At 42.6% G+C, this 12,482-nt stretch overlaps 1 protein-coding gene across 1 annotated transcript in view; it reads right to left on the bottom strand.

The window, feature by feature from the left end:
* Positions 1–5,390: 5,390 nt before the first annotated feature.
* The window catches only part of LOC122928228 (E3 ubiquitin-protein ligase RNF14-like), a 40,231-nt gene continuing 33,139 nt past the window's right edge, over positions 5,391–12,482 (bottom strand). The window contains exons 7-8 of the mRNA XM_044280848.1: positions 8,936–9,060; positions 5,391–5,640 (exon numbers count right to left, since the gene is read on the bottom strand). Of these exons, the coding sequence (XP_044136783.1) occupies positions 8,938–9,060 (123 nt within the window). The 3' untranslated portion in view covers positions 5,391–5,640; positions 8,936–8,937. The remainder of the gene's footprint in view (positions 5,641–8,935; positions 9,061–12,482) is intronic.

Here is a 12,482-nt window from a genome sequence, read left to right as displayed (position 1 = left end):
AAATGTGGATGCAAAAATCTTATCCACAATTATAGCAGATCGATTAGCGAAAACATTACCATCATTGATAGGACAAGAGCAGATGGGGTTTGTCCAGGGGCGATCAGGGTGCAGCATGAACCAGTGGGGGGGGGGGGAGGCACCAGCCATGCTCACACTAGATGCCGAAAAAGTGTTTGATAATGTCAGGTGGGCATGGCTGGAGGCGGTCCTCGATAGAATGGGAATCACTGGCGCCTTTAGGGTGGTTCTGTCACAGATGTATCATAGGCCACAGGCAAAGGTCTTTATGCGGGGATATTTGTCCAAACCGTTTGATCTGCAAAAGGGGATGCGGCAGGGGTGCCCACTATCCCCATTATTGTTTAACCTAGCACTTGAACCCCTGGCTAGAGAACTCTGCAAATCTGATTTATTCAAGGGGATTAGAGTAGGAAAGACAAAAGTAAAAGCGGCATTATTTGCCGATGATATTATTCTATTTATGTCAAAACCACATGAGCAGGTCGGCAACATTTTCGAGGCTTTGGAGAGCTTCGGGAAGTATTCAGGGTATAAAGTGAACGCCTCAAAATGCAAACTTTTACCGCTTGGTCAGAGGTCACATCAATATACAGCCGGTAGCAAGGGTGTTGATGTTTCTCTAACTAAATCCCATATTAAATATCTAGGTATAAAAATCGGAGGGACTCCGCACTCTATTTATCAGTTAAACTACCCACCTTTAATTCAAAAAATTAAAGAAGACCTCGCTAGATGGCAAAAACTACCATTGTCTTTGATGGGCAGGTGTCATTTAATTAAAATGATGGCAATGTCAAAGCTGTCATTATTCTAATCTGAGGCTGGAAAAACAACTGGTGGCACCCTGGGACTTGAGAGCTCTAGTACATACCAAACTTTCTAAGTTACCTCGCTTGGCTAGGTGTTCACTAATTTTGAGGGATTCCATTATAATGTGGAAAAATATCAGAAAACTATATAAACTACCATACCAGATCTCAAAACATCTCCCTATTCATAATAACCCAGCCTTCATACCAGGGCTATCTGAAAGGTCATTCCAGGTTTGGGAGTCCAAGGGCATTAGGAAAGGTGATTTGTTTCATAGCCAGGGAGCCAGGTGGGCGACTCTACAAGAACGGAACAGATTCGATTCCTTTATGGTATCCAATAACAGATCTTCCATATCGCATCTGTATGGTAGTTTGCGGTCCCTTTGGGAAGATTCTGTTTCCCAAGGACTGTTTAAGAGATGGGGGAACAAGTTGGACCTTGTGGAGGTACAACAGACTGTTAGGACTGGCATAGCAGCCCTACATAAAGCAGTGTTAAACGAGAAGATGAGGGAAACACATTTTTAAATCATTCACCATGCACTGTATGGATTTGATTTGCCAGTAACTGGTGCAAAACCAGATAGGATGGTAACTTGTCCAAAATGCTCTATACCTGAAACTTACCTTCTACACGGTTTGTGGAGTTTTACAAAACTGGAGGAGTACTGGAAGATGGTGGGTCAAGTTTTACGGGATGGTAGCAGTTATAGGGAAGAACTTACTATTCAAGTAGCAATATTGCATGCAGAAGCTCAGGAAGAGTCGACTGAGGGGGGAGGTAGACCGAAAAAGGACCTTACGGCAATGGGGCACAGGATAGTCTTGGAGGCTAAAAGGTGCTTGCTTTCTACCTGGCTGGAGTCAAGGGTCCCATCAAAAGAAGAGCTACTGAGGCGTTTACACCACATGTTTCATTTGGAATGGCTGGAAGCTATTGGTAAAAAGGAGATAGCTGGGAAAAAGTTGTATAAAACTTGGAAAAAGTTCATGCTGAATTACATGTTGGAGGCAGAGGCATCCGTGGCAATAGAGCCCTTTACACTTACAGCCTGGTACCTGCAGGAGGATATCAAGGGACAGCTGGGGAGGCTTAAGGTCTGTGGTCGCTAGTGTCTTAGGGAAGGTTGGGACGGATGAGTATATGACATATCATGACCAGGGGTTCGTGATCGAGAGGAGAAAGTAGGAAGCCCAGAGAGATTTAAGATTCCTTTCAAGTTCTGCATTCGAGATTCCTTTCAAGTTCTGTATTCGATTTAGTATTATTATTATTATTATTATTATTATTATTATTATTATTATTATAGCTGACTATATAAGGGGGGGAGGGGGAGGGGAGTAAAATAAAAAAATGTATTGTGTTGGAATGCCACAACAATTGATGTATCATTTATTGTATACGGCATATAATTTGTCTCGGACGGAAATGTAACGAATATGGAAATTGTAATCTGTGCTGTATTTTAGATGATACTGTACTGTTTTTCCAGATCATGTCACAATACTAATAAAAAAAATTGTCAAAAAAAACCAAAACACGGATACGAGCAGTGTATAATGTGATGGAAAAGAGCCAATATGGAGAATCAGTATACATTAGTAAGTGCCTTATATTAACGTTCCCTACATAATAAATGCCATTTGTTGAAGTGAGGCAGTCCTTTTAAGTGAGCTACACTTAATAGGGTTAGGCAAAAAATGTCTTGGTGCGTGCATTGCATGTTTCCTATGTGTGATGAGAACTGCATGTGTCTTGTTTCTGACTGATTTAAGAGCAGGATATCCATATATGTGTAAGGCTGGTTTCACACGGGCGTTGCGGATTAGGTCCGGATGCATTCAGGATGCGTTCAGTGAAACTTGCACTATTTTGCAAGCAAGTTCAGTCAGTTTTGTCTGCGATTGCGTTCAGTTTTTTCTGCGCGGGTGCAATGCGTTTTGATGCGTTTTTCACGCACGTGATAAAAAACAGAAGGTTTACAAACAACGTCTCCTAGCAACCATCAGTGAAAAACGCATTGCACCCGCACTTGCTTGCGGATGCAATGCGTTTTTCACGCAGCCCCATTCACTTCTATGGGGCCAGGGCTGCGCGAAAAACGCAGAATATAGAACATGCTGCGATTTTCACGCAACGCAGAACTGATGCGTGAAAAACAACGCTCATGTGCACAGACCCATTGAAATGAATGGGTCAGGATTCAGTGCTGGTGCTATGCGTTCACGTCACGCATTGCACCCTCGCAAAAATCACGCTCGTGTGAAAGGGACCTAAGGTTACTTTCACATTTGCGGTAGCAGGGTCCGGCAGGCTACAGCCTGCCAGATCCGTGCTTACGCTAGCCCACCGTGCCACCAGAGGTCCGCTCTGGCCACCTTCGCTATAATGGGGGTGGGCCGGAAGTCCGGCTGCAGCGCGGCAAACATGCCGATAAGGTGGCCGGACAAAAACTACTGCGGACTTCCGGCAGCACGGTGGCCTAGCGTTAGCACGGATGCAGCAGGCTGTTACCCCGCCGGAACATCCTGCCGGACCCTGTTACTGCAAGTGTGAAAGTAGCCTAAATGTATGTTTGTGCATTTTGCTGTGAGTGTTTACCATCATACTTCATCTTTAATATTTCTGTTATCACTGTACGGGCTCATGAAAATGATTGTTGGATGTTGTGCAGTCCGCAAATTGCGGATCTGCAAAACGTGGATACTGGGTGTGTGCATTCCACATTATGCGGAACAGAACAGCCTCTAATGGAACAGTCCTGTCCTTGTCTGTAATACCGACAATAATAGGACATGTTCTATCATTTTGCGTAACGGCCATGCGGACATACAGACACAAAATGCACATGGAGTCATTTCCGTTTTTTGCGGCCCCATTGAAGTGAATGGTTTCACATACAGGCCAAAAATATATAATGGTACGGACAAGGAAGAAAAATACGTTTGTGTGCAGGAGCCCTAAGGTGCGCCCCCAGAATCAGTTACACTGGTGGGCCCTAGGTACCCCAGTCTGACAATGATTCTGGTCCAGGTTTTCCTCCTTAGGTTTGCGATCCTTTTTGTCCCATTTAGAAACCGGTAGCTTTTCCTTTCAGCTGTTCTTTGTCAGCCACTCCCAGCTACTATACAGTATATTCTCCCTTTCTGCTTCCCTTGTTGCCAGATATAGACCTTCCTTCCATATCTTCTAGTCTGACCTCAGGTGGAGTTGTTGGAACTGGAGCTGTTGGATCTTCGGTTCACTCCTGTTGTTTTCTCCTGTTTGTTGTCTCCCTTTGGAGATTGTTTGTGTTGTTTGTCTTCTCCCTGTTGTTATCCTAGGTGTCAGTGGTGAGGACTAGTGCTCCATCGCCCTATTCACTACCTAGGGCTTATTTCAGGGTTAGCCAGGGACGAGGCATGTGATCGGCGTACGGGTTAGCAGCCCGTCGAGGGACGTCAGGGCAGCCAGGTTCCAGTGCTAGGTGAGTTAAGGGTCACCACTCCTCCCTCTCCCTAGTGGAAGGGTGCTCCTCTTCCCTCCCCTCTGCACCTCACGTCTGTTACCTGCCATCTCAGACGTGATACCCCTATAGGCTGCCAGTCTCCTGGGACGGCTATGTACTTACAAGTGCAATAGCAGGGACAGAAGCATACATTCTTAATATGATCTACTTTACCTGAAAGAGTGTGACAGCTGGGTGAGAAGCACAAAAGTGCTATGTATTTTTACTACTACATTCACTGTTATTTACCCACAAGAGTAATGCATGTTGGGAAAGTCAAGGACCATATGCTAAACTTCCTGCACACCATTGTTTTTGTGCATTTTTTCCAGTGGTAAAAATTACCATACATTTTTACCAATTTGTTATGCCACAAACAAATGTGGAAACCACCAAAAAAATAAAAAAATGGCACCTACTCAACAAAAACTGCAGTGGCAAAAAAAAATAAAAAACTGTGTCCTGCGTTTCATAGACTTTCAGCTAACATCTGCAGCTAGCATTTTTACAACAAACAAAAACAACAACCACAACCAACATCAATGTATGTATTGTATACATGCAGCACCAATTGTGCAATATCTATTATAATATCTGGATAAGGGCTCATTCAGATGGCCATAAGTTTTTTGCAGTCTGCAAAGAATTTGATCTGTGTTTTTGTCTGCAAGAAAGTGGATTGCATTCCACATTTTTCTGGTCCCATAAACTTCAATGGTGCCACGTCCTGATTTTCACTGGCAAGTTTAGGACATGTTTTATTTGTTTTGCGGGGCCGTGGAAAAAATACGGACAGCATAGAAGTGAATGGGACCTCATCTAATCCTCATCTAAAATTGCGGACCAGATGTGGAAAGCAACAATACGGACGTCTGAATTAACACTAACATTCATTGTGCAGTAATTTGTGTCCAAACATTTCTTTATGGGATAAAGTTTGAAATGCACTAGCATCTCATTAAAGTTTCTAAGTGGATTGACTAGTATTACCACAAGGGTCATGCGGGTACCAGAGACATTTTCTGGACTGGATGTTGACAATTTCTAAGATAATTAATTGCAGAGATGCAGTAGCAGTGTTCTTTATTTTACTTTTCATTGTTGTTTTTATTAAATCAGGTTAACTATAATAAGAATAGGTGGATTAATTGTGTCTACTTGATAAAATCTAGTTTGCCAATTTTTCTTCATCTTCTGTTAGGTATCACTCTTGTGATCATCTGCATGGTAAGAAATATTAGTGCAATAACCCCAGGCGCAAAACTACAAATGAATCTTCTTCTTTAACAAGATGTCGACCATTATAACAAACTCATCTGTAAATAAATAAACAAAGAAAATTATATTCATATTACAGTTTCAAGTGGAGCACCCCTTTGGTAGAGGGCATCATCGCTTACAAATATATAGTCCATTATATGGCACCATATCTATAACAGAAAGCACACTAGAAGGATAATGAGAGAGGGTGAGTAGGATATCAGATCATATAGGGTCATTTATCAAACTGGTGTAAAGTAGAACTGGCTTAGTTGCCCAAAGCAACCAATCAGATTCCACCTTTCATTTTGGACAGCTCCTTTGAACTTGACTTATGTCTTTTTTCAACTGTATTAACTATGTAACTACGTGACCCCTCTGGTATTGACCGTTTGAAAGGGAAATTGAATCGATTAAGGAGATTAATAAAAAATGATGCAAAAGAAAAGTGATGTAATTAACCCTCTACTTAATTGATGGGCAACCACATTTCCTTTGCATGAGTACTGATAAATCTCCCCCAATGAATATGCAGAATTTACCTTACCCACAAATCAAATACAATCCAAGAGTAGTGCCTATGATTAAAAGAAAATCTCTCATATAAGCTCCTATAAGGGGATGGAGGGACAGCTGACATATGTCTACTTCATGAGAACGAGAAAGAGTATTAAGAGCCAAGGTTCTCCTGGCACTGTGTATGAGAGCACTCTATGGCTGCTGCACTGTGTATGGGAGCTATCTGACAGCTGTACTTTATAATAGGGCACTCTGTGAGGGCTACATTGCATATAGAGATGCACTCTGGCTGCACTGTATATAGGACCATAGGCACCATTTACAGGGGCACTGTCGGGTGGTGGCACTGTATAAGGGCTCATTCACACAACCGTATTTATGTGTCCGCTTCCATTCCACAATTTTGCGGAATGGATGCGGACCAATTCATTTCAATGGGGCCGCAAAAGATGCAGACAGCACACGTGTGCTGTCCACATCCGTACTTCCGTTCCGCAGCCCAGCAAAAAAGATCGCGCATGTCCTATTCTCGCCCGCAAATTGTGGACAAGAATAGCCATTTCTATGATAGGGCTGTTCGTGTGCATTCCACAAATGCAGAACGCACATGGCCGTTATCCGTGTTTTGCGTAACCGCAAAAAACATACGGTCATCTTAATGAGCCCTAAAAACACTCTTTAATAGCTGTCTTGACACTCTGGAAGGCACTATGTACTGTATGGAAAAACATCTATAACCGCCTCCGGACCGCCTAACGCAGGATTGTGTTCCGGAGGCGGTCGATTTGTTTCCTGTGAACGCGCACGCAGGAGCGCGCGTTCACAGGATCGGGAGGTAAACTAGTTCATCTACAGCCTGCCAGCGGCGATCATTCGCTGGCAGGCTGTAGATGCGATTTTTTTAACCATTGAAAGGTATATTAAACGCTGTTTTGTTAACAGCGTCTGATATACCTGCTACCTGGTCCTCTGGTGGTCCCTTTTGCTTGGATTGACCACCAGAGGACACAGGCAGCTCTGTAAGTAGCACCAAACACCACTACACTACACCCCCCACCCCCTGTCACTTATTAACCCCTGATCACCTCATATAGACTCCCTGATCACCCCCCTGTCATTGATCACCCCCCTGTAAGGCTCCATTCAGACGTCCGTATGTGTTTTGCGGATCCGCAAAACACGGACACCGCGAATCTGCAAAACACGGACACCGGCAATGTGCTTTCCGCATTTCCTCATCTCAGAGCGCCTGCGCCGAATGAACAGAGGCGCGCGATTTTTGAAATACTGACAGGGCCGGCCGGAGGAGGAGATCACGGCTGGCCCTGTCAATCAACACGACGAGGGGCCGGTTTTCTGCGGCGGCTACCAGCAAGTAGACGCCCTACTTGCTGGTAGAGACCGGATTTGCATATTATAAAACTTCGTTTTCTCAAGAAACGGCCGCATGAAAGTAAGTGACAACATTATATTCTCCTATATTGCGCTATAAGGAATGTAACTAGCCCCCCAAAAAAAAATGACTGTTGTGTGGTGACAGAAGCCCTTTAAGCTTCGGGAGCTGAGCTGGTTAAAGGTGGTTGTGTCATGAAGCACATTCTACATTTTTCAAACCAGCCCCTGGATCTGAATATTTTTTTTATTGCACGTAATTAAAAATGTTGTATAGCCAGCGATCTATTCAATAAAATGTATCTGTATAATCTGGGCCAGATGGAGAATTACAAACATACAAACCACAATCATAGAATATGTCAACTTGCTTATTGTATCAGACTGAACCTAGTAAATACAGTATTTTTTCTTGAGCAAATACAGTGAATATACTGGTGTTCAGACTATGTCCTAAAACCCTCTTTTTCCAACACTGTCTTCAAAATGTCTGAAAAACTAGATGTCGCACTGCCACTTTTCCTGCCATAGCCCAGTAGTCAGTAACCAAATAGCACTGTTCTGACGAATATGGTACACGATAAGACAAGAGGGTGTTTATTTATTGCCTTTGTTTGCTGCAAGAACACCCTGTACTGATGAATAGTGCAAGACCGAGCAACCTATATTGGACTTTATCATGCGGTGTCTTATCTCTTTGCATTACTGACTGCTTTGTTCCCAACTATTTGCTCACAATTATTTCATGAGAACTGCGAATGCAGTGGTTTTGGAACATTTTCTTATACTGTATAGTCAGGAGCATAGTTATGGAAGAAACGAAAGCCAGAAAGATTTGCAACAATCGCAGGGACCTGAGCTGATTTTCATTACAGAAATTTTTCACACCAGTTTTTGACATGGAAAATTACTTAAATCTAAGCCTGTTTCAGAGCTGGCGTAGATTTTAGTAGGTCGCACGGCCTGCTGGAGGAAGCGCCAAAGTTATGTAGAGGCCTGCACCACCAAATGTCCCCCTGTATGTATATTTGAACACATTTTATAAGTGGTCAGAAACTTGTAAATAACTCATGAAAGAATAAAGTTACGTTAAAACCAAACACACCTTTGTTTTTCTTATAAAATTCCCAATAAGTTTGATGTGTCACATGACTCTCTTCCTATTGAAAAAACTAAAGTTGGATTCAAAATGTCCGACTTCAAAATGGCCGCCATGGTCACCACCCATCTTGAAAAGTTTCCCCCCTCACATATACTAATGTGCCACAAACAGGAAATTAATATCGCCAACCATTCCCATTTTATTAAGGTGTATCCATATAAATGGCCCACCCTGTAGATTGAAAATTTGCAAAAAAACAACATATGATGGCAGATGACCCCATTTGCTCAGAAGAAATTGACAATGACAAATTCTTTAAAACCATGCTGGATACATACCTTTACATTCTGCATCCTTTCCCAAAATGATCATATGGGTTTTCTTGGGGTAATACCGTCAAGCAGAGCCAGCAGAAGTTCTGTTTACACTCAATGCAGTTGATTTTGTTGCAGCCATCTAATTTCTGTAAAAAAAATATATATCTGAAAGGCGCAATCCATCCAAAATGGATCCTCTGACATATCATACAGGGGTGCTTGAAAGTTTTTTAACTCAATATTTCAAGATAAATAAAACAATATTAGACTTGGTCATTTATTTTTTGAGAAAAATGATCTAATGTCACGTCTGCAAGTGGCAAATCTATGTGAACCTTTGCTTTTAGTATCGTGTGTGACCCCCTTGTACAACTTAACTTTTTTGGTAATTATTGGTTAGTTCTGCACTTAGACACTTCTATGAGATTACCACCTTAGTGACCAGCCTGTTTTGGGCCTTACTAACCAAGCATTTTTCTTCCTTTTTTCACCATTGCTTCCAAGAGCTATAACTTTGTTCTTTTTCTGTTTATGTAGCTGTATAAAGGCTTGTTTTTGCAGGACAAGTTACAGTTTTTAATGGTGCCATTTTGGGGTACACATACATTTCTGTTTGAAGAGGACCTTCCACCGGATTTTATTAATTGACATAAGTACCTGTACTTGCGGGGTACACCCTGCTGATGCTGCCACCCTGCCTGTTTTGTTAAAATAGCACTTCTATGACGCGCAGTGCCCCCCGCTCAGTATGCAAATACTGAGTATCGGAAACAATGAGGAGGAGACTGAGTCTTTCTCTGTGGGTGTCTCCTTCTCCCTGGCTGTAGCGCTGTTTAATCGCATTGGAGAGCGTCGCAGCCAGAGAGGTTTTTTCTCCCTGGCTGTGACGCTCTCCTCTATGATTAGACAGCGCTGCTGCAAGGGAGAAGGAGATGCCCATTGAGAAATCCTGGCGTCTCCTCCTCATTGTTCCGATACTCAGTATTTGCATACTGAACTGGGAAAATACTGGGGGGCACAGCGCGTTGTAGGAGCGCTATTTTAACATAACAGGCAGGGTGGCAGCATCAGTGGCAGGGTGGCAGCATTAATTATCTCAATTAATAAAATCCGGTAAAGGTCCTCTTTAACTTTCATTAACTCTTTCTGGGGGGAAGATGGGGAAAAAACAGCAACACTGCCACAAAGTTTTTTTTTTACGTTATGAATTCTGCAGCAGTCATTTTTCTGCATAATTTACATAATGGGGGACGTTTATCAAACTGGTGTAAAGTAGAACTGGCTTAATTGCCCATAGCAACTGATCAGATTCACAGCTCAAGAAAAAGGAAAGGTGTAATCTGATTAGTTGCTATGGGCAACTAAGCCAGTTCTACTTAACGCCACTTTGATAAATCTCCCCCAATATCATTATTCTCTGGGTCAGTACAATTACAGTGATACCAAATACATATAGTTTTGTTTACTACTTTTACTACTTTTTCGCAATAAAACCCTCTTTTTCAAAGAGAAAATATTTTTGCATCGTCGCATCCAAAAACCATAACTGTTTTCATATTTCTTTCTATGGAGTTGTGTGAGGGCTTGATTTTTTGCGGGACGACTTGTAGTTTTCATTGCTATTATTTTGGGGTAAATAACACATTTTGATCGCTATTTGCAATTCTGGAATTTTTTTTATATGGCGTTCTCCATTGGGGATAAGTTACATAATATTTGTGTAGTGCGGGTCGTTATGGACGCAGCGATACCAAACATGTGAAGGACGTTTTATTCTTGCAATGTTTTTACTGAAAAGCTTATAATTAATGGAAAAAAGAGTATTTTTTAATTAGATTTTTTTATTTAATAAATATTTTTCTTAAATTTTTTTTAAACACTTAATAGCTCCTCTCCATCGTGGCCTTCTATTGGCTGGCCCCCATCGCCAGATGTTTTGATCTGTGCGATGGGGAGATTCAGCGGCAGCCATGCGGGGAGCAGGAGCAAGGCGGGTGCCATCGTAGTAAGTATCATCTATATGAGGGGCCCAGGCATTAGGAGGGTCATTATAGTTGGATAACCCCATTATGTACCCCCAAGGTTACCAGCCATTGGCTAGGGAAGATTAAGGTGTGTGTGCACTGGCCCTTTAAGAACCAGAGAGTGCATGCACCCTATGGGCACAGTGGAGTGGCCAGCCAGAGAAGCGTAGGCTGTGGCATGCAGAGGAAAAAGGAAGATGGGATCCCAGGGGCCAGATCCAGTGAAGTCAGACAGAGGAGCTGCAGTGGATCCAGGCCGCCAGAAATGGGCACAGACCTCCAGCATGACAAGATCTCTGTCACCCAATCACACCTGATTGTCATCCTATTCACACCTCACTCTAATTTCACCTTCTAATTATCTGCTAATCCTAAAGGTTCAAATACTTTTACCACTCACAGACATGTGATATTGGATGATTTTCCCTGAATAAATAAATGACCAAATCTGATATTTGTGACTCATTTCCTTCAGTTGTTTATCGTCATCTACTTTTCGTCAACTACTGTACGTATGTGCCAGAAAATAACACTCACATAGTCAACTTGATTCACCATAGATTTCCAGAATAAATTCTCATACCTTTAACCCAACAAAAATAGTCAACACTACACAGAAATTTCAGTTACTGGAAATCTCTGACAAAAATGATTTAACTTTGTATGACCGCCCACTGTAGTTTGCTACTCTGTTTTGGAGGGAACTAAGTACTTCTATGAGCACTTACTGTACGAATGAACTATTACTAACACCTCCAGATCTCAGACCAGACTGTTGCCCTACAGCCAGGATCGGAGGTAGCTCCAAGCCAAATTGTTAACCCTTTGAATTCCACAGTCTGTGACCACAGCATAATCAAAAGGGATTTATCCCTCTGATTGGGTCCCAGTAATCTGATCATAGGCTATATAAGCCCTCTGCAGTAAGCCCTTGGGATTTAGAAAGGACCCCAGGACTGTAAGTTCAGTAATCCTCCTGCTATTAGGACACACTAGTTTTGCCCTAACTGAAACCTGTACCATAGGAACACAGAACATAATGTATTAGCATATGTAATGCCCCAGAGTGGCCTTACCACCTTTTATACCCCTCCACTATCTTATATGGTAAATGTAATGTCATCAATGCACTTATTTCCAGATCCTGCTAAATGTGTATATTTATTTCTATGCAACTGTTATGTTTATGTATAATATGTCTGAGTCACCAGCAGATGGCGGCAACAATGGCAAAGCTACAGGGACAGAGGATGGAACCTTCTATCCATTCTCTTCACTCCCTCGGGGAGGAGTTTAGTTAGTGAAAGTCAGTGTAGCCTACCCCGCCGCCCAGAAGAAGCAAGCCGCCCAGAAAGAACCAGAATGGCGACGCTCTCAACCCGGTGATCCCCTTGGAAGTGACGGCCCATACCAAGTGCCTGGGATTACCGGAAGGCTGTTGAGGATTGGATTCTCCAAATACTTGATCGTCCTCTGCCCCAGTGCTAGAGAGGCGGACGGTAACCGCAATTTGGTTCAGCGTGGAATGAGGTATGGGGTTTATC

This window comes from Bufo gargarizans, chromosome 2 (genome assembly GCF_014858855.1).
Source record: "Bufo gargarizans isolate SCDJY-AF-19 chromosome 2, ASM1485885v1, whole genome shotgun sequence".
NCBI classification, from domain to species: Eukaryota; Metazoa; Chordata; class Amphibia; order Anura; family Bufonidae; genus Bufo; species Bufo gargarizans.
This window is presented reverse-complemented; position numbering and strand designations above follow the sequence as displayed.